The 25,199-nt window shown below is 40.6% G+C and overlaps 1 protein-coding gene across 6 annotated transcripts in view; it reads left to right on the top strand.

The window, feature by feature from the left end:
• Positions 1–25,199, top strand: part of ITPR1 (inositol 1,4,5-trisphosphate receptor type 1) — a 255,631-nt gene that overhangs the window by 94,484 nt on the left and 135,948 nt on the right. For all 6 annotated transcript variants that reach the window (XM_074957539.1, XM_074957538.1, XM_074957540.1 and 3 more), the window contains 13 exons: positions 4,041–4,182; positions 4,687–4,845; positions 5,345–5,517; positions 5,783–5,902; positions 10,169–10,363; positions 12,336–12,587; positions 13,848–13,989; positions 15,060–15,213; positions 15,565–15,752; positions 18,190–18,328; positions 20,357–20,409; positions 21,508–21,675; positions 21,771–21,941. In XM_074957539.1, coding sequence (XP_074813640.1) covers positions 4,041–4,182; positions 4,687–4,845; positions 5,345–5,517; positions 5,783–5,902; positions 10,169–10,363; positions 12,336–12,587; positions 13,848–13,989; positions 15,060–15,213; positions 15,565–15,752; positions 18,190–18,328; positions 20,357–20,409; positions 21,508–21,675; positions 21,771–21,941 — 2,056 coding nt within the window. The remainder of the gene's footprint in view (positions 1–4,040; positions 4,183–4,686; positions 4,846–5,344; positions 5,518–5,782; positions 5,903–10,168; positions 10,364–12,335; positions 12,588–13,847; positions 13,990–15,059; positions 15,214–15,564; positions 15,753–18,189; positions 18,329–20,356; positions 20,410–21,507; positions 21,676–21,770; positions 21,942–25,199) is intronic.

Below are 25,199 nucleotides of genomic sequence, written 5' to 3' on the forward strand. Positions count from 1 at the left end.
GATACAGTTGTGAAAAAGGCTAATATCATTCTGGGGTTTATTAACAGGAGTGTCGTATGTAAGAAATGGGAGGTTATTGTCCTGCTCTACTCAGCACTAGTGAGGCATCAGCTGGATTACTGTGTCCAATTCTGAGCACCACGTTTTAGGAAAGATGGGGACAAATTGGAGATAGTCCAGAAGAGAGAGAAAAAAAAGAGAGAAGAGGTTTAGAAAATGTGACTTTGAAGGAAAGGTTAAAAAGCTGGGCATGTTTAGTCTTGAGAAGAGAAGACTGAGGGGGGAACTTGATAACACTCTTCAAATAAGTTAAAGGCTGTTATAAAGAGAACAGTGATCAGTTGTTCTCCATGTCCACTGAAGGTAGGATAAGAAGTAATGGACTTAATCTGCAGCAAGGGAGATTTACGTTAGATATTAGAAAAACTTTCTAACTACAGGGGTAGTTACACTCTGGAATACTTGTGGCACCTTAGAGACTAACCAGTTTATTTGAGCATGAGCTTTCGTGAGCTACAGCTCACTTCATCGGATGTATAGCTATACATCCGATGAAGTGAGCTGTAGCTCACGAAAGCTCATGCTCAAATAAACTGGTTAGTCTCTAAGGTGCCACAAGTACTCCTTTTCTTTTTTCTTTTTACGAATACAGACTAACACGGCTGTTACTCTGAAACTCTGGAATAGGCTTCCTTGGGAGGTTGTGGAAACCTCATCGTTGGAGGTTTTTAAAAAGAGGTTGGACAAACTTCTGTCAGGGAGATCTAGGTTTACACGGTACTGGTACAGCTCAAGGGGCTGGATTTGATTATTGATGTCCACCTTACATTTCTATGATTCTGTGATATCAGAGGATCTCAGTCTCTGTTCCCTGAAGCCCTCCTTGATTTTTTGCAGAATTGATATCATAGGAACTAGACTGAGGGTCTCAAACACTCGGGCTGCATGCAGCCCCCAGAGTTATTTCCTGTGGCCTGCCATAGTTCCCCTCACCCCCCACCTCCGCCCCCCCAGCACGCCGAGTCCCTGCTCCTCGGCCTGCCGCCAAACAGCTGCTTGGTGATGCTTAGGACTTTCCAGGAGGGAGGGGGGAGGGACACAGCATGTTCAGGGCAGCAGGCGGGGGTTGTGGGTGGCGGGAGTGCTGCGAACGCGGGCTGGAGGCCTCAGGAGGAGGACAGGGCAGCCGCACAACTGGCCGCAGAGAAGCGGCGCTTTGCAGGGGAAACTGCTGCTTCTCTCCAGCTGCCCCTGCTCCTCCTGAGTCCTCTGCCCATGTTCGCAGGGCCACATTCCAAAAGGGGCTTTAGAGCTGCAGCCCAGGGCCCTGCAGTCCCTGCAATCCAGGCGGCTCTGCCTGGCGGCGGGCGGCTCCCAGAATCGCGGCCATGGGGGCGGTGCCGCACTGCGCGGAGCCACCTGCACCCCCCCTGCACCAAACAGGAGCTGCCCCAGGTAAGTGCTCTGCCCCCCATGCCTGCCCCAGCCCTGTGCCCCCTCCCACACCCTAAGTCCCTAACTCCTGCCCAGACCCCGCACCCCCACCCTGAGCCTCCTCCCATACCCTAACTCCTGCCCAGACCCTGCACCCCCACCCTGAGCCCCCTCACACACCCTAACTCTCCCCCAGCCCTGACCCCAGGAGGAGAATGGAGAAAAGAATAAAAAATGGGGGGGGAGATAAGAGTGCTCCCCCCACAAGGGGCCCAAAAATGACGCTGAGCACAGGGCCCCACTAACTCTAAATCCGCCACTGCGAAAAGGTGTCAGTGATGCGGCCCTCGGGCCAATGTACTAATCCTCATGTGGCCCTCGTGGTGATTTGAGTTTGAGATCCCTGAACTAGACACTAGACCTCAACTGTATGCACTTAGAACAAATTTTGAAAGAGAGCACAGTTAAGAACATAGAGGTAAACAGTAATTGTCATAAAGTATAATGTGATTTTACAAAAGGTAGATCGAGTAAGGTAGACCTGGTCTATTTCTTTGAGAAGATAACCAGTTATCTAGATAAATGAAATGCAGTTGATCTAATCTACCTGGATTTCAGTAAAGCATTTGATACAGTTCCACATGGGAAATTATTAGTTAAATGGGAGAAGATGGGGATTGATATAAGAATTAAAAGGTCAGTAAGGATCTGGTTAAAAGGGAGACTACAGTGGGTTATGTTGAAAGGTGAACTATCAGGCTGGAGTGAGCTTACTAGTGGAGTTCCTCGAGGATCAGTTCTGGGACCAATCTTCTTTAACATTTTCAGTAATGACCTTAGCACGCTCTCACTTCCTGTGCCAATAAAATTTGCAAATGATGCAAATTTGGTATGAATTGCAAAGACCGAGGAGAACCAGAATCTCTCATGAGAAGATTTGGATGACCAGAGTAATAGAAAACCAGAGTAATAGAAATGGGATGAAATTTAATAGTTAAGCATTTAGAAACTAACAAGACTTTTCACTATAAACTGAGTACTTCCCATTTTGAAGTGACAGAGAAGGAGAAAGATCTGGGTGTATTTGTCGATCACAGGGTGACTAAGTTACCAATGTGATGCGACCGTGAAAAAAAGCTAATATAATCCTAGGATGCATCAGGTGAGGTATTTCCAGTAGAGCTAAGAAAGTATTATTACCATTATACAAGGCACTAGTGAGACCTCATCTGTAATACTGCGTGCAATTCTGATCTTCCATGTATGTTTAAGAAAGATGAATTCAAAATGGAACAGGGAGCGAGAAGGGCTACTAGGATGATCAGAGGAATGGAGAACCAACTTAAGGAACTTGGCTTGTTTAGCCTAACACAGCAAAGGTTAAGGGGAGATATGATTGCTCTCCATAAATACATCAGAAATATAAGCACCAGGGAGGAAGAGAAGTTACTTAAGTTAAGGGCCAATGTTGGTACAAGAACAAATGATATAAACTGGTCATCAGTACATTTAGATCTGAAATTAGACAAAGGTTTCTAATCTTTGAGGAGTTAAGTTCTGGAACAGCCTTTCAAGAGGGGTATTGGCGGGGGGGGGGGGTGGGAACCTAACTTCTTTCAAGACTGAGCTTGGTAAGTTTAATAAAGGGGATGTATGATGAGACTGCCTACAAAGGCATATGGCCCACGTGCAGCTGCTAATTTGAAATATCCCCAGCAGCTGGACATGGGACACTAGACGGGGAGGATTCTTTCCCAGGTGTCTGGCATGTTCAGGGTCTAACTGATTTGCTATATTTGGGGTCAGGAAGGAATTTTCTCGCAGGCCAGATTGGCAGAAAGACTGGTTTTCTTCCACCTTCCTCTGCACGATGGGGCATGGGTCACCTGCTGGTTTAAACAAGAGTAAATGGTGCATTCTTTGTAACTTAATCTTTAAATCAAGATTTAACTCAGTAACTCAGCCAGAGGTTATGGGCCTACTAAAGGAATGGGTAGGTGAGGTTCTATAACCTGCAAAGTGCAGGAGGTCAGACTAGAGCTGATCATTATGGTCCCTTCTGGCCTATGAATCTGTATTCATTGTAGGGCTGGGAGGAATTGTCCATTGTGTGCCTATATTGAAACAGTCTGGAAAATGAATGTGGAACATCTAATTTAACTTGCTTCAAGGGCTGAACACATGACTTCTTGCAACCCCTCTCACCCCTTGCAGTGTCTGTAGAATTTGTGACTACATGTAATGAATGTGTGCAGCCTGGTACATAGAAATAAGGACCTTAAGCTTCCAAAATGTAGGCCTCTATTTGAGTTAAGAGGCCCTCTATCTGATTATCTGGCCGTACAGTAACACAATAGCCAGTGTATTGAGTACTAAAGATACGGCATTTCCACTTCCTATGTAATGTGGCTATTTAACAATAAATCTACATCAACCAGGAAAACTAGTTTCCAGTTAGTTGTTGTTCCACTCCCATGTGCTCTTACCTCTGGATTATCTCCTGGTTAAATCGTTTTAACATAACATTTGAAACATTTCAGTCTTTGTTAATTCTTTTCACAACTGATTGTTCCAATTCTATGATGACACTTTTGTTTTTTATATAGGTCTGTTACCAAGCTGCTGGAAGATTTGGTTTACTTTGTTACCGGTGGAACTAATTCTGGGCAAGATGTGCTTGAAGTGGTATTTTCTAAACCAAATCGTGAGCGGCAAAAGCTGATGAGAGAGCAAAATATCCTAAAGCAGGTAAGATCGTTTTCATCATGTGACAGAGATTCTGAGGAGAGAGTAGGTGCTCAGAATACAGGAACAGTACAAGTTAGTTGGGATAAGGCAACTTCTGCCTCACCAGCTTTGAGCAATCTTCTGGCGGTGTCGGTCAGAGTGTAACTCTGGGTGTCCCATTGCTGGAAGATACCACAAGGGGCAGAACCAAAGGATAAAAGGAAAAGCATCTAGGGTTGGACATAAGTGATCAGCCACGTCCTTTTCAGAGACCGCTCCTTTGTCCAGACTGTGCAGCTATAAGAAGCTTTATGGAAGTTCATGTGCGAGAAACTGTCGGCCTCCAGAATTGACATGTGGCTGTGGTGGTGTAGGCAAAATTTAAACTATGCTCTGGTTCTGACAAGACAGAGGCCATAAAGTAGCAACAATAAAGGGGGCGTGGGCATGTGTAGGTACACCCACTGACCTTCATTAAGTTTAGGTAGCACTTACCAATCTTTATTTTCGAAAATAATCCCATAGATTTTCAAGCTGTTACAAGCACCATTTACAGACTGTGGAGATGGGCCAATGTTGAGGCTGGAGGAGCTTGGGGACCAGCGTCATGCTCCTTTCAGACACATTTGCCGGCTCTGCTACAGGGTGCTGAGGCACTCACAGCAAGATTACAGAAAGAATCAGGTTAGTTGTGTTAGAACCTGTCTAAAAGGCTGGTGGTGTGGGTAGGTGGGTTCGTTCGCCCAAGATTGGGTACAGTTTAAGTAGTGTCATTACTTACAGGAATTTTTGATTAATTGTTATTAACTCTGTCTAATCCAGGAGCAAGACTGAGAGTTTGTTGTTTAATTTAAATTTTGAAGGCACACAGACTTGAATACGTTCTACAACTTTTACCATCGCTATCAAGTGGTTGAAAACCAAGTCTTATCAATGTTCTGAGAGTTTGAGCAGAGAAAAGGAGAGGGGGCTGGGCATGTCCTACCCAGTAGCTGTGTAGACACAAAAGCTGTCCATTGCTGTTCTGTGTTATGTTTTTTCCCTGCTTTTCAGTGTGGTCCTAAATCATAGAAACAATAGAACCTAACCAAGCTGTTCCTTTAGGATACTGATATAAACAGCTAACTATTTTTCCTTTAAATTTCAAGTGAAATTAGAATACCTTTTCCTCCTTCTTTCTCAGGAATACATAGCCAAGCAGTTCGGCTTCATGCAGAAACAAATTGGTTATGACGTTTTGGCGGAAGATACTATTACAGCGTTGCTTCATAACAATCGCAAACTGCTGGAGAAGCACATTACTGCTGCTGAGATTGATACTTTTGTTAGTCTTGTGAGAAAAAACAGGGAGCCCAGGTAAGACGGATGGATATTGGAACCAAGTTACCTTTTCCTCTTATTCTGAGATCTGTCGCAGGCAACTTGTTTCTGTATTTAGGAAGCATGTTTAATCCACTCTTGCCTCTGAGCCAGACCATGACTTTCCACCAAGGTAATGGCCTCACTTGCTTCGCAACGTAACTTGGTTTTCCAAATGTTTTCTCTTTATAAAATGTAGAATGAGTCAACTGAAGAACGTCGACAGAGATTTAATGTGTTCTGTCTTTTTATTTCCCAATAGGTTTTTGGATTATCTCTCAGATCTGTGTGTTTCTATGAACAAGTCTATTCCGGTGACACAGGAACTGATTTGTAAAGCTGTGTTGAATCCAGCCAATGCAGACATACTCATAGAGACAAAGTAAGCTGAGACTTATTTATGAATAGCTTTCTAATTGGCGTATAAGGAAGGTGGGTCAGAGCGTTGAGAACACGAGCCTCAAGACTACAGAGAGTACCAAACTTAGAATGTGTGAGGGCCTTTCTGAGTACACGATAGATACTCATCACCAAAATGACTGCCACATGGATTCCTAGCCCTGTGTACTCTAAATAGCTTTCAGATATTTAACATGTTCATCAGGAAGCTTGATAACTTCCTGATGTATTGTATTGAAATACAGCTGGCTGTATTTCAAGGAATCCCTGTTGAGGTTACAGGGACAAACCATCCCGATGAGTTGAAAGAATAGTAAATATGGCAGGCAACCAGCTTGGCTTAATGGTGAAATCCTAGCGGATCTTAAACATAAAAAAGAAGCTTACAAGAAGTGGAAGATGGGACATATGACCAGGGAAGAGTATAAAAATATTGCTCGGGCATGTAGGAATGAAGTCAGGAGGGCCAAATCGCACCTGGAGCTGCAGCTAGCAAGAGATGTCAAGAGTAACAAGAAGGGTTTCTTCAGGTATGTTGGCAACAAGAAGAAAGCCAAGGAAAGTGTGAGCCCCTTACTGAATGAGGGAGGCAACCTAGTGACAGAGGATGTGGAAAAAGCTAATGTGCTCAATGCTTTTTTTGCCTCTGTCTTCACTAACAAGGACAGCTCCCAGACTGCTGCGCTGGGCATCGCAACATGGGGAGTAGATGGCCAGCCCTCTGTGGAGAAAGAGGTGGTTAGGGACTATTTAGAAAAGCTGGACGTGCACAAGTCCATGGGGCCGGACGAGTTGCATCCGAGAGTGCTAAAGGAATTGGCGGCTGTGATTGCAGAGCCATTGGCCATTATCTTTGAAAACTCGTGGCGAACGGGGGAAGTCCCAGATGACTGGAAAAAGGCTAATGTAGTGCCAATCTTTAAAAAAGGGAAGAAGGAGGATCCTGGGAACTACAGGCCAGTCAGCCTCACCTCAGTCCCCGGAAAAATCATGGAGCAGGTCCTCAAGGAATCAATCCTGAAGCACTTACACGAGAGTAAAGTGATCAGGAACAGTCAGCATGGATTCACCAAGGGAAGGTCATGCCTGACTAATCTAATCGCCTTCTATGATGAGATTACTGATTCTGTGGATGAAGGGAAAGCAGTGGATGTATTGTTTCTTGACTTTAGCAAAGCTTTTGACACGGTCTCCCACAGTATTCTTGTCAGCAAGTTAGGGAAGTATGGGCTGGATGAATGTACTATAAGGTGGGTAGAAAGTTGGCTAGATTGTCGGGCTCAACGGGTAGTGATCAATGGCTCCATGTCTAGTTGGCAGCCGGTGTCAAGTGGAGTGCCCCAGGGGTCGGTCCTGGGGCTGGTTTTGTTCAATATCTTCATAAATGGTCTGGAGGATGGTGTGGATTGCACTCTTAGCAAATTTGCGGATGATACTAAACTGGGAGGAGTGGTAGATACGTTGGAGGGCAGGGATAGGATACAGAGGGACCTAGACAAATTGGAGGATTGGGCCAAAAGAAACCTGATGAGGTTCAATAAGGATAAGTGCAGGGTCCTGCACTTAGGACGGAAGAACCCAATGCACAGCTACAGACTAGGGACCGAATGGCTAGGCAGCAGTTCTGCGGAAAAGGACCTAGGGGTGACAGTGGACGAGAAGCTGGATATGAGTCAGCAGTGTGCCCTTGTTGCCAAGAAGGCCAATGGCATTCTGGGATGTATAAGTAGGGGCATAGCGAGCAGATCGAGGGACGTGATCGTTCCCCTCTATTCGACATTGGTGAGGCCTCATCTGGAGTACTGTGTCCAGTTTTGGGCCCCACACTACAAGAAGGATGTGGATAAATTGGAGAGAGTCCAGCGAAGGGCAACAAAAATGATTAGGGGTCTGGAACACATGACTTATGAGGAGAGGCTGAGGGAACTGGGGATGTTTAGTCTTCAGAAGAGAAGAATGAGGGGGGATTTGATAGCTGCTTTCAACTACCTGAAAGGTGGTTCCAAAGAGGATGGTTCTAGACTATTCTCAGTGGTAGAAGATGACAGGACAAGGAGTAATGGTCTCAAGTTGCAGTGGGGGAGGTTTAGGTTGGATATTAGGAAAAACTTTTTCACTAGGAGGGTGGTGAAACACTGGAATGCGTTACCTAAGGAGGTGGTGGAATCTCCTTCCTTAGAGGTTTTTAAGGTCAGGCTTGACAAAGCCCTGGCTGGGATGATTTAATTGGGGATTGGCCCTGCTTTGAGCAGGGGGTTGGACGAGATGACCTCCCGACGTCCTTTCCAACCCTGATATTCTATGATAACAATAAGAGAAGCTGCTGTCTTATGTAACGTGTTTTAAGTCTTGAACCATTTTAATTTAAAGGTGCTAAAATGCTCTCTCATCTGAGCTGGATAAGCAGTTATTCTGGGATTTGCTATGTAGCAGCAGGCTTGTATAAGATGGTGTTCCACATCCCATGAGTCTGGTTGTTCTCCTGGCCCTTAGGTTTGCCATGGCAGATTGACTGCAGTCAGCAGCACCTTTAGGAACTTAAAGCTCTCTGAAAAATGAAAAATTCTTCCCATGGAAACTTTCACATTTTTGAATAAAAAAATTGTGCTGAACTAAGACAAAACATCAAAAGCATCAAAACATCATCATCATCTTCCTCAGGAAAGGTTTTTAAGAAAAATTCCAGTTCGGGGGATTTGAAATGGAATTTTTTTGGCTTCCCTGCTCTCCACCCAGAAAGCTCTTGTTAATTTCACAAATGAAATTAAAAGAGCTTTCTACCCTGGCTGTTAATTCTCTACGTGCAGCTCTAGGAGCCAGTCAGGAAGAGAGTCTGCCTCCTTTTGCAGATCCAGGAGCTGGAGAGGCAGGGAGCCCAGACACTCAGCTTCCCATTTCGCAGGGGAGGAAGAGCATCCTGGTGCTCAGCCTTAGAAGTTTTCCAGGAAAGGTTTTATTTATTTCACATAGGGAATGTGAAATTGACAAGAGCCTGTCAGGTGGGGAGCCATCATTTTGGTTTTCCTCAGGAAAAATCGGATATTTTTTGTGTGTGCGTGCCAAAAATGAATTTTTTCACAGGAAATTTCAATTTCGTGAAAAGGACATTTTTAATCGGAAGAATCATTCTGATGAGAAATTTTCAACCAGCTCTCTGACCGCTGTGCACATGCTCACAGCAGTGCAAAAGCTGGTATTTTTATTGTCGCCCATTCCACCTCAGATCAAAATTTCAGTTTTCATCTCTTGGGAACAACCAAACGATGCATGTGCTTCCATAACAGGCACCAAATTCCAACTAGCTTCAATAAAGCTGGGTTTACTTGGCATGTCGAATTGAGAGAAGGTTAATATTGGGGGGGAAAAAGAGGTCAAGAAGAGTAAAATCTGTCTTTGCTAGATAATAAATGAAACCTAGGTAAACAGGAGAGACTTGAAGGTGCTATTTCCAGGCTGGACAAGATTAAAAATCTTGTGTCTTAATGTTTGTCTCTCTACCAGAACTCTGCCAGGTTTCAGTGTCTCTTGCTGATCTGTTTAATTTGTGCCTCTTGCTTATGTAGTTAGTGACCCTTCTTTTGGCCAGGTGCTAAGAACCCTGATTACCATTTTAGGTCTGAGGTCATTCTTCTAACTTAATTATGTTTCTGACACCCAAAGCGAATGAAGTTCTGTTCCATTTTTCATTTGTGGGATATTGAATAGATCAAAGTTTGCTTGCTCAATCAAAGCGTTTGGGTGAATACGTAAACTGATTGATAATATCCTCCTAGATGTTTTTTGAATCAATGCTTCCTACATAGAAGTCTTTTTGGACATTCATTTGTCTTGCCCTAGGTGATACCCTTGTTTCTTCAGCCACATAGATGATCACAAAATTAAATTCCCTTTTAGAACCAATCAAAAATATACCATATGTCTATGTGGATTACTGTTCACATTGCATATTCAGCGCTTTGCTCTAACTAGGTTTTAATACCATGCTCAAACAATAATATCTGAACACCTAAGGTCATCATGTAGCATAAGGCAATGTCTCTTCGATTTTACCTACATTATTTGGGATTTTTTGTGTGGCCATGTTGAGAAACAAAAGCTATGTATAGTACCATGAATGCAAGTCTCCGGAGCGACTATGCAGATCACTGTTACTGTGCCTCTGTGCAACTCAGCAGTTGTTCTAAAACAACATATTTTAAGATATCATGGACTGCATTATTTTCTTGTTTAATCCCTTTCTTTCTGCAAGGTTGGTTCTCTCTCGGTTTGAGTTTGAAGAGGTATCAAGTGGAGAAAACACTCTGGAGGTTGGAGAAGATGAGGAAGAAGTTTGGCTATTCTGGCGAGACAGCAACAAGGAAATCCGCAGTAAGAGTGTCAGAGAGTTGGCTCAGGATGCTAAGGAAGGGCAGAAGGAAGATCGGGATATACTCAGCTATTACAGGTTAACACCGTGTGCAGTAGTTGGTTTTGATAGGGTAATAAGCACTGGATGGGTGAAGGCCTTTTCAATATAATCAGTTAATTAGTTCCAAATAAAGACTTAGAATGCTGGACTCAGTACCCAATAGAAAATGGTGTAAAGCTTTCTGTGCACGGTAAATTCACTAGAAGCACAGAGTTGTGATTGATGTCCAAAAGAAGTCAAGTAATCAATGAGAAAATGTAAGCGTAAATACAGAAAAAGTGGGGTTCAAAGTGTGTAAGAGTTTGGTAGCATTTACATGCAAGGTAGCATATATCTGTGGTGAGTCTCCTCCTGGAGATGCTCATGAGTCTGGCTTTCTCCACAATAGTTTGATTTTCTTCATGAGGATCTTAACTTTTTAACTTGAAAAATCCGAGCTGTAATAGAGGTTGTTGAAAGAAAGGTGAGCCAGCACTCAGAGTAAAGGAAAGGGTTGTAACCTGCAAACAGCTCTTTTTCTAAGATGTCGTTACCGTTCTGTATCACTTTTTTTATTTGTGAGCTTCAGACTTAGAAATGTCCTGAAGTTCTCACCGGGACACTGTATGAACTTGCAAAAACCCCACAAGAAGTTTGGTTTGATTTTTTTTTTTTTTTTTTTTTGCCTTTTTGCACTATTAAGCTATGCTTCTAATATGAGGCAGTGCTTCCAGATGACTTGGCTAGACACCAGTTTCTTGGCGCATTGTAATTCCAAGTTCCATCTCAGACCAAATTCCTGTGTCTGGGCTATAAACTTTTGAGAATAGTTTGACAGACCATTGGCGGCTGTTGTGCAAAAAGTACCACCAGAATTCCTTTTTAACTACTTATCACTTTGGCCTTGCATATTGTGTTGAAAAACTTTAAATAGTTCATCTGGTAAACTTGTTAAAAGGGATTAGAATGGATGTTTTGGATTTGGACTACTTAAGAGTTTCAGGCCCAAAGTGGATCTGTTCTAACTTTTTTTTTCTCCCCTTTATCTGTTTGCAAAGTCCATGCACTTCTTATGAATTCTTCCCAAAAAGAGTTGTGTAAATGCTCTTAACAGTAATTTCTTCTAACCTTTCAATAACAAACCAATGAGTGTGTGTGTGTGTGTGTGTGTGTGTGTGTGTGTGTATATATGTATATGTATATGTATATGTATATGTATATGTATGTATGTGTATAATGAAGAGAGTAGGAAGCAATTCTGTAATGAAAAATTCCATGAACTAGGATACAAAGGAATAAAATTCAATTAAATTCCTTGTAATCTTTTTATTGAAAAACAACCTTCTTTAGAGTTAAGGTCAGTAAGGACTATATAAGCACTCATACTCTGCACGTGCTTTATGATAAGCCAGAAACAAAAGTTTAATTATTAGTCTGTTGTATTTGCATTAATTTCAGTGCTAGGTGCCTGTTCTGTTCTTGTTGACTAGATCTTTTGGGAGCAAAAAAACGAAGGTACATGAACTCAATTGTTATATCTACCTGTGACTAATTGGTATGGAGACTGAAGCCTCAGTTCAGCAGGATACTTAGGCATATGTCCAACTTTAAAATCAGTTTAATAGTCTCATTGACTCCATTGCCTAAGCAATCAAGAGTAGCTTGAGAGCTGCCAGTGAGAAGTATGCCAACTTCTAAAACAACGAGGCTGCTGCAATCTTTCTGTATTTAGTAAGAAATAGCATTAGCAAAGAAAAACCGAGTGCTGCTTAATTCTTCAGAATATACAACACAGTGACAAACTAGGTGACTTTTGGAAAGCTGTTGTCCTGACCCTCAGATGCCAATTGTTACCTTTATTTGTGTTGGGAAATAATTTGTTCTATTTTTAGAACATCTTGTACCTATTGATTAATAGCAGTAACATTTCTTTTTAACTAAAGCATTAATTGCTAAACATTGTTGACATTTTTAGGTACTTTCCTTATATTGACTTCTGGAAACTAAGGTGTAAGTTTCTTCTCTTCAGGTACCAGCTCAATCTTTTTGCTAGAATGTGCCTTGATCGACAGTACTTGGCCATAAATGAAATATCTGGCCAGTTGGATGTGGATCTCATTCTTCGTTGTATGTCTGATGAAAACTTACCATATGATCTAAGAGCATCGTTCTGCCGGTTGATGCTGCATATGCATGTTGACCGTGATCCCCAAGAACAAGTAACGCCAGTGAAGTATGCTCGCCTATGGTCTGAGATACCTTCTGAAATTGCTATTGATGAGTAAGTACTTGATGGAGAGGTATGAAAGAGAAGGATATAAAATCATTTTTTAATTTAAAAACAAACAAACCCTAAACTAATATGTCATCTTTTTCACTTCTGTACTGATGCTTTCTTGCCAGCCTATTATTGGTATTGAAGCCTGGTGGTATTAAAAACATGTCTGTGGAGAAACTTGCAGAGAAGAACTTAATTGAATAGAAAAGCTCAATTGTTTTGAATGATTGCTGCATTTTATTTTCCCCAAGAGGCAACAGAGTCCTGTGCATAGTTCACAGGTGTCTCAAATCCCAGCCCAGTGTTCTATTCCTGGCTTTACCAGTAACTTGCTGTGTGACCTAGGCAAGTCACTTAAAATCTTTGTGCTTTTGTTTCCCCTCACATCTTGTGTCTCCTTGTCTAATCAATGTGTAAGCTCTCCAGGGCAGGGGACTACTTTTTTGATACAGGATCTAGCAAAGAGAGATTCTGGTCTTTCGGTTGTGGCCTCTAGTTACTATTGTAATAGAAATCGTTTTTAAAATGCTTTAATGTGTTCAGGTGTTCCTAGCAAGATAATGTTTTAAAAGATAAAAATTAACTTGATTTTTATTAGTTTTTTCCAGTCCCAGGGAATAAGCACTTCACGTTCTGTTCAGTTGGGGTCTCTAAATCTCTACTGCTTCATTGCAATACTTTACTGCTAAACTTTCCTCCCCCAGGTTAATTTTCTGAAGGAAATCCAATAGACCATCTTCAGATTTAAAAGCTAAAGGGAAAAATAAGTGCTCAAGCCAGGCAAACTATTTCCCATAATACATAATTTTTAAAAAAGATTTCCACTCCCACCCATATTCCTAATTGTGGATTTTTCTTTAAAAACTGATCTAGAATGTGTATTTAAAAAAATAAAATAGTTTAAATGTTTTTACTTTCAGAAAAAAATCCCGTTTGTACTCAGAGTTAGCACTTCATGGTCACATCCGCTCTCTTGCTGCTGTATGTCACTTGTCACCATTTCCATTAGAAAAATGTCTTTCTTTCTGTCTTTCTTTCTATTGGTACAAACCTTGCATTTTCACATACTTTAAGATAGGGCAAAGTGAGCATATGGGACAAAGCAGCAAATGCCAGGAAATTATGGTCTCAGCTTCCTGTCTCCTTGATTTGGGGTAAATTGTTTAACAGGCTTAACTTTATTTGGATCTTGACAGACTTGGATTAAATTTTTTTTTCTATTTATGTGCATTTTAAATTCAAGTTTAATTTTTTCCCCTCCAGCTATGACAGCAGTGGGACTTCCAAAGATGAAATTAAGGAGAGATTTGCACAAACCATGGAATTTGTGGAGGAGTATTTAAGAGATGTGGTGTGTCAGAGGTTCCCTTTCTCTGATAAAGAGAAAAATAAACTCACTTTTGAGGTAATTATTCCATTTTTATTTTTAATCTCTTTCTAAAGTAAAACAATGTTGCCTTTAATACAAGGTGAATTGGAGGAGGTGCCATGTGAGTGCTAACCTTCAGCAACTCCCTTCTCCTTGTGAGTAATCGTTATACATGTAAACAACCCGTTGAAGTCAGTAACTATTTGCAAGAACAGGTGCTAATGTGGAATAAATAAATACTCACTTGTATTTTAAAAATAATTTGCAGCTGTTATGTTCACTTTTGTGCCCACTTTGATTTGTAAGATCCAGTTTTACTGGCACAAATGTTTGTGGAACCCAAACTTTGTTTGCGTGCACAAGTGTTTGTTCCCGAAGTGGTTGTACACTCATCCAGTAAAAGAACAGTAGAATATCAATCATATAATTTACCTTACCAGTTACAACAAACACCTTGAATAACATGTCATGAATATGCAGGGCAATGTTTTGTAAATAATACATAGCCAAAGAAAAATCATTCAATATTTTTGAATAACAAATACATTCAAGAGATTCGCTTCCTACTTGCAGAAAAAGAGGCTACGTTAGGCATAGAAATGATTTGGTAAAAATTATTTGTACAGTTCAAGAAATAGTATATTTTTGGGTCTTGTGGAGAAATTCCAGTCTTGGTAGTATTAAGGATTTCACTAGATATGTGTTCCTCTGAAAACTCCCTCTGGTGAGAGTTTGTTTAGTGGTTACCAATTGATGTAATAACGGTTATGTAAAACGTGCATTTATAGGTCAAGCCCAAAGGAGTTCTATCTTACTTTATTTACTGCCACACGTCAACAAATATCATCATGCTTTTTGGTATAGAATAGCTACAGTAGGTATCAGAAGTCTTGCAATCCTGGACATGAAAATATACCTGTCGATATATAGTAGCAAACTTATTTTGATTACTAGAATAAAAAACTACAAAACATAATGGAATTTGCTTATAAAGAGTGGGTCAGACAAATGGTCAATTAAGGTCCTAAGTGCAATTAAAAGTCAAGAAACAAACTGAGTTTTTGTGGCAAAAAAAGGGTTTTGATCAATACTTTCATTTTTAATAGGTTGTGAACTTAGCCAGAAACCTGATATATTTTGGTTTCTACAACTTCTGTGACCTCCTAAGACTAACCAAAATCCTCCTGGCTATATTAGACTGTGTGCATATTGCTACTATCTTCCCCGTTACCAAAATGGCAAAAGGAGAAGAAAGTAAAGGTAAGACTGAAAAAATGATATGGGGAACTCCTGAGTGGGAGTGGAGGATTTCTTGGCCACATTAATTTTATCTGATTACATGAAATGGGCATCAACATTTTCCCTTTTATCCACTGAATTCTTGGTGGTTGCCTATAAAAGCTAAGCGGTAATTGGGAGACTAATCTAAGGGGAAGATTTCTAAAGGAGATTAGGTGCCTCACTGCCCTTTGTGTCTTTTTGAAAATATTCCCCTCATTTCATATGAAGCCAGTTTGTTTTTTCATGAGATGTGAAAGGTCACTTATCCTCTTGGTGCATTCAAATTGCAGTTATCTTACTCTTACTGTGTTTTTACCTGCCTCTCTGAAGGGAGCAATGTGATGAGATCAATTCATGGGGTTGGTGAGCTGATGACCCAGGTTGTACTCAGAGGTGGTGGATTCTTGCCCCTTACTCCACTTGCTACTGCTCCTGAGGGTAACGTCAAACAGAGTGAACCAGAAAAAGAAGACATCCTGGTAATGGACACCAAGCTGAAAATCATCGAAATACTTCAGGTACTAGAGATGCAGTGGAATATAGAGTTAGATGGGGTCTCAAATCCTATGTTGTGGTGCTTGCATCTGGCACTATATTTTAACTAGGTGTTAGGGAGTGCATAGGAGGAGATGGTCCCTTCCAGTCCATTGCTGCCCGGATAGTCTTCTCATGCTTAGAAGGTGTTGCCGAGGCAAACACTTAACCCTGTGAAACACTTTTTGCACGCCCCTATGGCAGAGATTATCTTCTGGATGGGAGTTACCCATGTGCACAACTGGTAACTCATAACTGAACTAAAGGTCAAAGTTCCATCTTTCTGGCACAGCAAGTTTTCACTTTTCGTGCTATTTAACAGTTAATACTTTTTACGGGGATGGCTGCCTTAAGAGGATAGTTAATATTCCCCTGGCCCGCCCTGTCAAACAAACTCTAGAAAATTACAAGAAGATCTTATTGGGGGTGGCTAGGTAAACTGCCTTTGTGTGATAACTCTACAGGAGGGGAAGTGTCCTGAGTATAGAATAAAACACATTTGACTGGTCACTACATTTTCCTAATAGTCTTGATTATAAGCCACTGATACCAGGAAGCCATAAGGGTGATTTTAGCCCCCCTCCGCCAGATATCATGTTGTGGTAATGATAATGCTCCAAAAGTGAGCAGAGGCCCTTTATAGACAGAAAAGAGAACAGTCCCCTTTATGGTGATTTTACAGTCTAATTGACACAGGCTTAAATGCTGCTGGTACCCCCTGCTGGGTAAAAGAATGCCAAACAGCAGTAAAGCTACACATAAGGAGTTTTCATTGAGCTTGCTTGAGCCACCAGTGGTCCTCTGTGTAGCGAGGTGAAGGGCTGGCTTTGTGTTTATATGGAAGAAACAAACTGTGTGTACGGAAGTCTTGTAGTGGGATAAAATGAAACATCACAATTCATAAAGCTGATTAAAGATAAATATCATTTTTCTGGGCTGGAATGAGGTGATTGATGGTAGATACCCATGTTTCTCAATAATGTTGTCTAAAGTAACAAGAGAAACAAAATTTGACCCCATTTTTGCAGGAATTGTTAAAGCAGAGCACTATGTTGGACGTGATCAGAAAGATGCAGTCTGTCATAATAGAATAGGGAAATTAGAAAATAAATTAATAAAAATTGTATAGGATTCTTGAATAAAATATATGCTTATACAGGAAAGTAGATTACTTCTAATTCACAGCTTGAGGTAGAAAGTTTAGATGTCCAGGCTCAAAGTTGTTCTATTAATTTGGGGGATATAATTTTTCAAGGTTGGTTTTTTTTTTTTTTTTTTTTTTTTTTTTTTTTAAGATCAAATTATTCTATCAACTGATTGAGGGGTTTAAAATATTTAAAAAGGCATAAGGAGAGGCTTTGTCCTTTGTTTATCACTTACTTTTCTCTAAAGTATAGACTGTTAAAAGGGGCGGGAGGGGAAATCAAGGAAAATGTATCCATGCTTGTAAAGATTTATTGATGACTAAACGGTTGAGAAGACATTAAATTTAAGGTTTTAAAACTAGAATGTATTAAATATGGGGCAAATGTAGCAATATTTATCCCTGCCAAAATACATGATTAATGATGAAAGTAAGTATATCTTCTTAGTTGGGATGATGCGACACACTCTTTGGATGGTACATCTCTCCCCAAGGGAGCAGCAAGATGTTAATTTTGTAAAACAGGATATCAAAGTTCATGTTTGCATGTTTCCATTAGTACTGACTGAACTCTTAACCAGTGATTGGTTTATACTACATGTTTTGTTTAAACCCTTGGACACATCTACAAAGGAAGTATGGTACGTTGATTAGGGCACTATCCTGAGTGTCAGAAGAACTGGGTTTGATTCCCTGCTCTGTCTTAAACTTCCTGCGTGACCTTTTGCAATTTGATTAGGCCCAGATTTTTAAAGCTATTTCAGTGTCATTGTGCTCCATGTCAGAATGCCTAACTGATTTAGGAGCCTACATCTAATTTTCAGAAGGGATTTTGGCACTTTTAAGTCTGAATTCCGTTGACTGTTGATGGGATTGAAATCAATCCCTATGCATCACAGGGGTGTTGTGAAGATAAATACATTAGATTGTCAAGCACTCAGGTACTCTAGTAATGGGCGGGGGGCTGGGGGGACATAGAAGTACCCATTAAATCTTTTAGATATTTTTGCATTCATGGTTCTTTAAATTGGCCTCATACATGTGTTTATGCTTGTAGTAGAATCTTTTAAAATAAAACCTCAAGTACTGAATTTTGGATTACTTAAAAAGGAGATTTTGCATTCCTCTCCCTTCATGGTAAAATCTGCAGTTTTCGGAGTATGTGGATCTCAGCTGTTAGTTTACACAGAGTGCAGTGTTACAGTCGTGAGAGATATAGAGACGTGATGTAAAAATAACATGTCTATTTCCATTTTCTTAAAACTTTGAATCATCAGTTTATTTTGAATGTGAGGTTGGATTACAGAATCTCGTGCCTACTGTGTATATTTAAATGCGAGTTTGATGAAAGCAATGCACAGACCTCTGAATCACCTACTGGAAGCAGTAACCAAGAGGCCCCAACTAATGTACCAGGTGAGTTATTTCATAAAGAATTTTTTAAAGAAATGGTGGGGAGTTCCTTAATGGCTGAAGTACTGATTCAGCAATGTACTCAAGCTCACGCTTGACTTTAGGCACATGATGGGCCGCACTGAAGTCCAGAACATTGCTAAATCAGGGTCTAAGTGTGACAATTACATTGACTATCTTTTCCACATAGAGCAAAAACTAGAATTGTTGTCACTCCCTCTTATTGCCATGAATTAAGTAATTGACCCGTCTCAGTCTCTAGGAGCATTACAAAATTCATTTAAAATGCATTTTGAAAAGTGATTTATCATGGCCCCAAACAAGGACTTGCCTTGTTATTTTCAAACAAAGTTAAAGTGACCCACAATCTACCTGACCATTGCCCCAGCAAAGTAGCCTCCAACCCAATCTACTTCCCCCCAAAACAAATCCTGGGAAAACAGGTGAGTCTTGCAGATTTTCCTGGAGGTCTCTAAATCTGAATTTTGGTGGACCAAAGAGGGAAAGAAGTTATACAGCAAAGCCCGCCCCTCCCCCCCGCCAGGTCTCTTCTGATTAAAACCACGATGCTGAAAACTTGTGCCCGTCGGACGTTGCTAACTGCTGAGATATCACCTAGGGAGAGAGGTGATGTCCTGTAGCCAGGATCTGAAACATTTAGGGCCTAAACTAAAGTATTTATATTTGATCTGTGTTACTTGTGCTGAAAATAGGATTTTTTTTAATCAACTTGAGGATCTGTTCTCTAGATGCCAGAGGGGTTTTAGATGTGTAACTTCTCCGCACCTCAAGAGAACAAATATTTTAGTTTCCATTCCAATGTGGGTCTGTAATGTCTCTTGCTCTTGGACTATCTTGTTCTTGGACTGGAGGGTGGAATGACAGGCTTTTGATCTGGGCCTTTGGAGTCAGGGTGCTTAGAACTCCCCTAGAGTGGAACCAGTGCAGATCTATGTACTTGTCGTACTCAATGTGAATTTAAAGTGAAAGAGCGTAAATAGTTCTCAGACAGATGTATCTTCCCCCTGCTGTCCCCACTGCTCACAAGAGAGATTGATTCAGGTCCCTGTTGTAATGCAGAACATAAATCTGGGGGCCAGAATTAAAGTAACAAGTCAAGGACCCTGTTTTGCAAGATGCAGAGTTCCTTCAGCTCCCACTGACTTCAATGAGAGTTGTTAATACTTAGCACCTCATAAATCCAGCCCTGTGCAAGCAAAATGGTTACCTGAGATGAGGCTTCACCAGGCTCTGCAGACAGTGGGGTGAGCTAGGTGATCTAATTGACATATCCTCTAATTACTAAGATTCTAGCTAAAACATTTTAGTTCTTTCCCTGCCAAAAATCAGGGACTGCCATTTACTCTGTGTCTGTACCCTGACTAGCACAATAGGACCTAGACCTGACTAAGCTTTCTCAGTATTCCCAGTCAGAAAAAGTGAGATTGGGGAATAGCAGAGGGTTATCTCCCAAGAAACAGTGTTCAATTGGGAAACTTTCTAAGAATATGGCAGACATCGTTTGCCTCGTATCTTTTTATTCTAGAATAGTCATTATTGTTAACCTGCTGGCACATACCTCCTGTTGTGAAGGGCAAAGGCCTTGGTGGTGATAGAAAGTGATTCCTATCATCAAGGGGTTAGTTGCTTAAAGCTGTCAATTAATAACAGAAATGCAGGGCATTTCCTGGGGTTGATGATGGCCCTTCAAGTCAGACACTAATTCCCATCAATGCTTTGCTCTGAAGCAGTTATTGAAAGTATAAGCTAAAAATCGGTGATGGAGGAAGAAACATGGATATCTGTGACGTGGTTCTGTAGTTTAATTGGCGAATAGAGAACTTTAAGAAACACCCTACATTAGTTTCTCAGACAGCATCCATCAATTCTCAACATACTTTTCAGCTCATATTGGTTCATTCTGCTCCATTTGTGTTACCACTTACAACTTAAGATCTCTTTAGGCTGCCAAAACAGCTACAGTTTGTATCTCTGATGCAATAATCTTACCTGCATATTTCTACTTTCCAGGAGCTCTAGACTTTGAACATATTGAAGAACAAGCTGAAGGGATCTTTGGTGGAAGGAAAGTATCTCTTCTTTAGTACGTCTATGGACATAGTTGCTCAAAAACTTTTGTTTTGACAGAATATCTTTGATGGAATTTAAGACTCTTCTCCAAAGAGGAATTTTTAAATGTAATTGTTCACCAATAGAAGTAAACATTTTAAATTTCTGTTTTATACATTTTTTTTATTGCATCTAGGCTGAGTGTGTTCTGGAAATCTACCAGACTCTCAAAGTAATCATACTTGTTTCCTATATGTGACCCACCCAACTCACTTTCCTGTGACCTGTTTTCTTACATGTGAGGCTCTTCTGTTTGTTATATAGCCTGGAGTTTAAGTGCCAGCATACACAACAGAATAAAGTTTAAGGTTTTGTAGCTTCGTGTCCCCAGTAACAGAATGAGTGTTCTGGTCACCTTTTTAAACCTGGGGGGTACAAAAATCCATTGGATATAAAGGTGCTCTCTCAGTTAAACAGTAATGTCCCTTAGGATTAAAAGCCAAGAAAAGAGTTAAAGCCTTTCTTCAAGCTAGGAAAGCAAAGAAATCAAAAAGCAGGGATTTCTCCAACTAGAAGATTCTCATGCGAGTGTAATCACTTCATGATCCTGCTCTGTGCATGCATGCGAGAGAGAGTGCTGAGTATTGATGTGTAAATCTGAGGAGAATTTTACTTACAGCCTCGATGAATCTCACAAGTCTTGAGTGTGAGACTTCTTCTTCTTCTACTGATATTTTGGCTGTGCTCACCTAACTGCATACACACAGCATTCAGCACAGAATACGCAGGAGTCTGGGACCTTGTGTTCCATTTAGAAGAGACTAGTAATGTTGCTTATATCCTCTCTTCAAGCCTCCTGCCACTGGAGGGCAGATCAGTGACAAACTGGAACATTTGAGCAGATCCAACCAAGGATAGTGCTACACAAAGCACTGTTGTCCCTAACTTGTTCAAAGCCAACAGCGAATGAGAGCCCCAGATTTCTCTAATTTTTTTATGTGGTTTCCATAGCAAAATTATAAATGCAGCTGCAATCATTTTCTGTATACAAAAAGTTGGTTGTTTCATTAAGGTGGGGGAGAAGTTAGTTTACTCTGCATTTTGTTCTTTTCAGTGATGAGAACACCCCATTAGATTTGGATGATCACGGTGGCAGGACTTTCCTGAGAGTTTTGCTCCATTTAACCATGCATGATTACCCTCCACTGGTATCTGGGGCACTTCAGCTACTATTCAGGCATTTTAGTCAGAGACAAGAAGTCCTTCAAGCTTTTAAACAGGTATGTGTGGCTATTTTGTGTATGTCCGCTTTCTGCATGCAAGTGTTGCAAGTTTTTAAAATCTCTGTGCAACTAATGGATTGCATTCATATAAGGTTCAACTGCTTGTTACCAGCCAAGATGTTGACAACTACAAGCAGATAAAACAAGATTTGGACCAACTGAGGTCTATTGTGGAAAAATCAGAACTTTGGGTTTACAAAGGCCAGGGTCCTGATGAGACTATGGATGGAGCGCCAGGTGAAAATGAACACAAGAAAAAGGAGGTAAGCACGTGCATCTTGGTAGTCAATGTATGTGAACTATTTGAATATCTATTTGGGTAAATAATGCCTGTACCATATTTAAGAAGTAGTGGGGGTGCTGAGAACCAGGGTTCTCAGCTCCGCACAGCTCCCTGATGTGAGCCCAGCTGCACCCTGGCTCTTGTCTCTCCGCTCCCAGCTGGGAGTGTGGGGTGGGGGCGGGCACTCAGAGCTTCTTGCCTCTGGTGAGAAGATTCCCACCTGGAGTCCAGTCAGCTGCCTGGCTGCGGAGCTGGGAACCCAGTTTTTCAGTGGAGCTGTGAAATTGACAAGACAGCCAACAGCTGATGTAAGTAAGGCAGCATCTACACGGACGCTGCATCAGCCTACCTACACCGATGTAAGCCCTGCATCTCTCGTGGAAGTGGAGTTATGTCCGTGTAGTAGGGCATTTACGTCAGTGGGAGCAAGGCTATAGTGTAGACACTGTCATAGTTAGGTCGATTTTTATAAACTGTTTTATGTCGACCTAACTCTGTTGTGTACAGCAAGCCAGAGATTCAATTGAATGTAAGGCTGAGGTAGATTGTGATGGGAGTTAACAGTATGTGGATGTGAATAGCTATTGTTCTTGGTCGATAAGAATAAGTTACTTATTGCCTTTCATACTGATAGAACCCAAATTATGCTTTACAGAATTAATATAATTACCGTTGAATAACAGTGGAGAGAGGTATTATTGCGGGGAATGCATGATTGCAGACAGAATGTGACAACAGATAAAGAGGGATAGGATGTTACTTTTTGTAAAAACACTCTACCCTTGTATTCTGGAAAAGGGATTAGTGTGATTTAACACAAAAACACTTTTTAATACCCGGGGTGGATTTGATTTAAATCACTAGTCAGGAAGACTCGCTTTAATCATGGATTTCTACATAAAAGTGCAATCTCGTTGGTTGTTACAACCTTAATACGTATTCTTCACAACTCAGATAGATGTAGGTTTCATTTTTAGAAGGTACACACTATGCATTTTTAAATGATTTATTTTGAAAACTTTTCAAATTAGTTTTACAGCTATATCAGAAAATGAACAGTTGTTTGGTTATTTCATTTACCAAAGGTAATTGAAGCAGATAGTTCACCTCCCAATGACTTCATAAATATCTACAAATTAATGTGTTAATCATTAATATTTGGAGGATTTTCTTACCATGCTGTATTAGGAGGAGAACATCAGCAGACATTTAAATTGTCTTATTTAACTAAAACAACAACGTTATGTATTCTGGATTTTTTTTTCATCAGCAAACATATAATATAATATTTTAACAAAACAAGCATATGAATTTTTGAATTTAGTTAAACATTCAAGTTTTTTAAAATCAGGTTTGTTTTTGTTAAAATTGTTAACTAAAATAGTTAAATGAAATATTTAAAAAAAATGAAATTGACTCTGTCAGCCAGGTCAACATGAGAAACTTAAAATATTGGCTTCTGCAGCTAACTCAGTTGTCTTCACCTTCATTTTCCTGTTTGTTCATAATCTGGAAAAGAAAAACAAGCTTTCCTGCTTTTTCAGGAAACGAATCCCAAACGATTTCTCAATTTGGAATGAATTAGTCCAAAGGAAGAAAATATTCTTTCTACACCGGCAGAAGAAGCTACTGCTGTTAAAAGTGAGATTGTCACTTCAACGGTCTCTGAATCCAAGTGCTTAAGTGACTTCCACCAGTTCACTGGTGTGATTTTCTTTAAAACGTCATCAGCAAACATATATTTCTTGAACGGTTCACCCTTAGCTCTGAAGTTTATTATAGTTGTCATTCTGGAGGGATGATTGCTGGATGTCCATGTCATAGCCAACTCCTCTTCTTCATCAGTTAAGGTTTGACCCTAGTACCAAGTATTGAGAATATTTGCAAGAAAATGAGCTGTGAGGTAGTGCTTGTCCCATTCCTTTTTTTAATGCTTGTAATTTAACTCTGTCGTTGCATATTTCTCCTTTTAAGATCTCACTCGGCTCCTTCCAAATTTCAACAGCGTCAGCAATAAATCAGCTATTTCCCTGCATTTTGTTCAAGGCTACAGAAATAGGCTTTGGGTACTCAGCATGCGTTCAACATTTCTCTGAAGCCCAATGTTGAGAAAAATGCTATCTATTTTTTCACTATTTTGTTCACAAACTGACATCAGATTAGGCCAGTTCTTTATACCGTGTTCAAAACAGTCCACTACTGAGTTCCATCACACGTCATGTGGGAGCGTTAGCTTGGTTCCTCCCGCTTTTTTCAGAGCAGCTGCTGCAAAGTGGTTGTTATGGAAGTATTTTGACATTTCAACATTAGCCTTTATTTCGGGAACACTGAAGTCTTTGGCTAGGAGGTGCATCAAATGAGTACTGGAACTGTATGTTATTAGCTTGGGACTCTCTTCACTCTATTCTAAATAATTTCTTCTCATCTTGGATTTGCAGACGTTGTCTGTGACCAAGCTGTGTACTAGACATTTGAATTTTTTTTCAGTTTGTTATAGCTTTTACTGCTGCTACTTTTAAGTATTCTGCTGTGTGCATTTCCTGATATATCGATTGTTTCTATAAGGAAGACATTCCCTTCTTCTGTTGTCACACAAGCACATACAACAGGATCATTGTGGCCATTGCTCCACCCATCAAGACTCAGGTTAACAATTTTACCCTCTAGGCCTTTTGCACACTGCTCAATATCTCTTTCATACATTTTATCCAGCAATTTCCTTGCGATATCGGCTCTGTTGGGTGGACTGTATCCTGGTCTTAATGACTGAACCATGTTAATGAAGTGTGGGCTCTCAATGATACAGAGAGGAGAGTTTGTTGCATAAACAAACTGGGCAATTTTTTCATCAATTACCTCTTTTTGTAATCTGCTGGTTCTTATCACAAATTTATCTATGGTTGTTTTTGGATGATGGAGTTGTTTTTTTTTCTTTTTGCTACAGGTGATATACTGTGGCTATGTTTCAGAGTAGCAGCCGTGTTAGTCTGTATTCACAAAAAGAAAAGGAGTACTTGTGGCACCTTAGAGACTAACCAATTTATTTGAGCATAAGCTTTCGTGAGCTACAGCTCACTTCATCGGATGCATTCAGTGGAAAATACAGTGGGGAGATTTATATACAGAGAGAACATGAAACAGTGGGTGTTATCATACACACGGTAAGGAGAGTGATCACTTAAGATGAGCTAATACCAGCAGGCGGGGAGAAGAAAACCTTTTGTAGTGATAATCAAGG

Source organism: Natator depressus, chromosome 7, assembly GCF_965152275.1.
Source record: "Natator depressus isolate rNatDep1 chromosome 7, rNatDep2.hap1, whole genome shotgun sequence".
Taxonomy (NCBI): Eukaryota; Metazoa; Chordata; order Testudines; family Cheloniidae; genus Natator; species Natator depressus.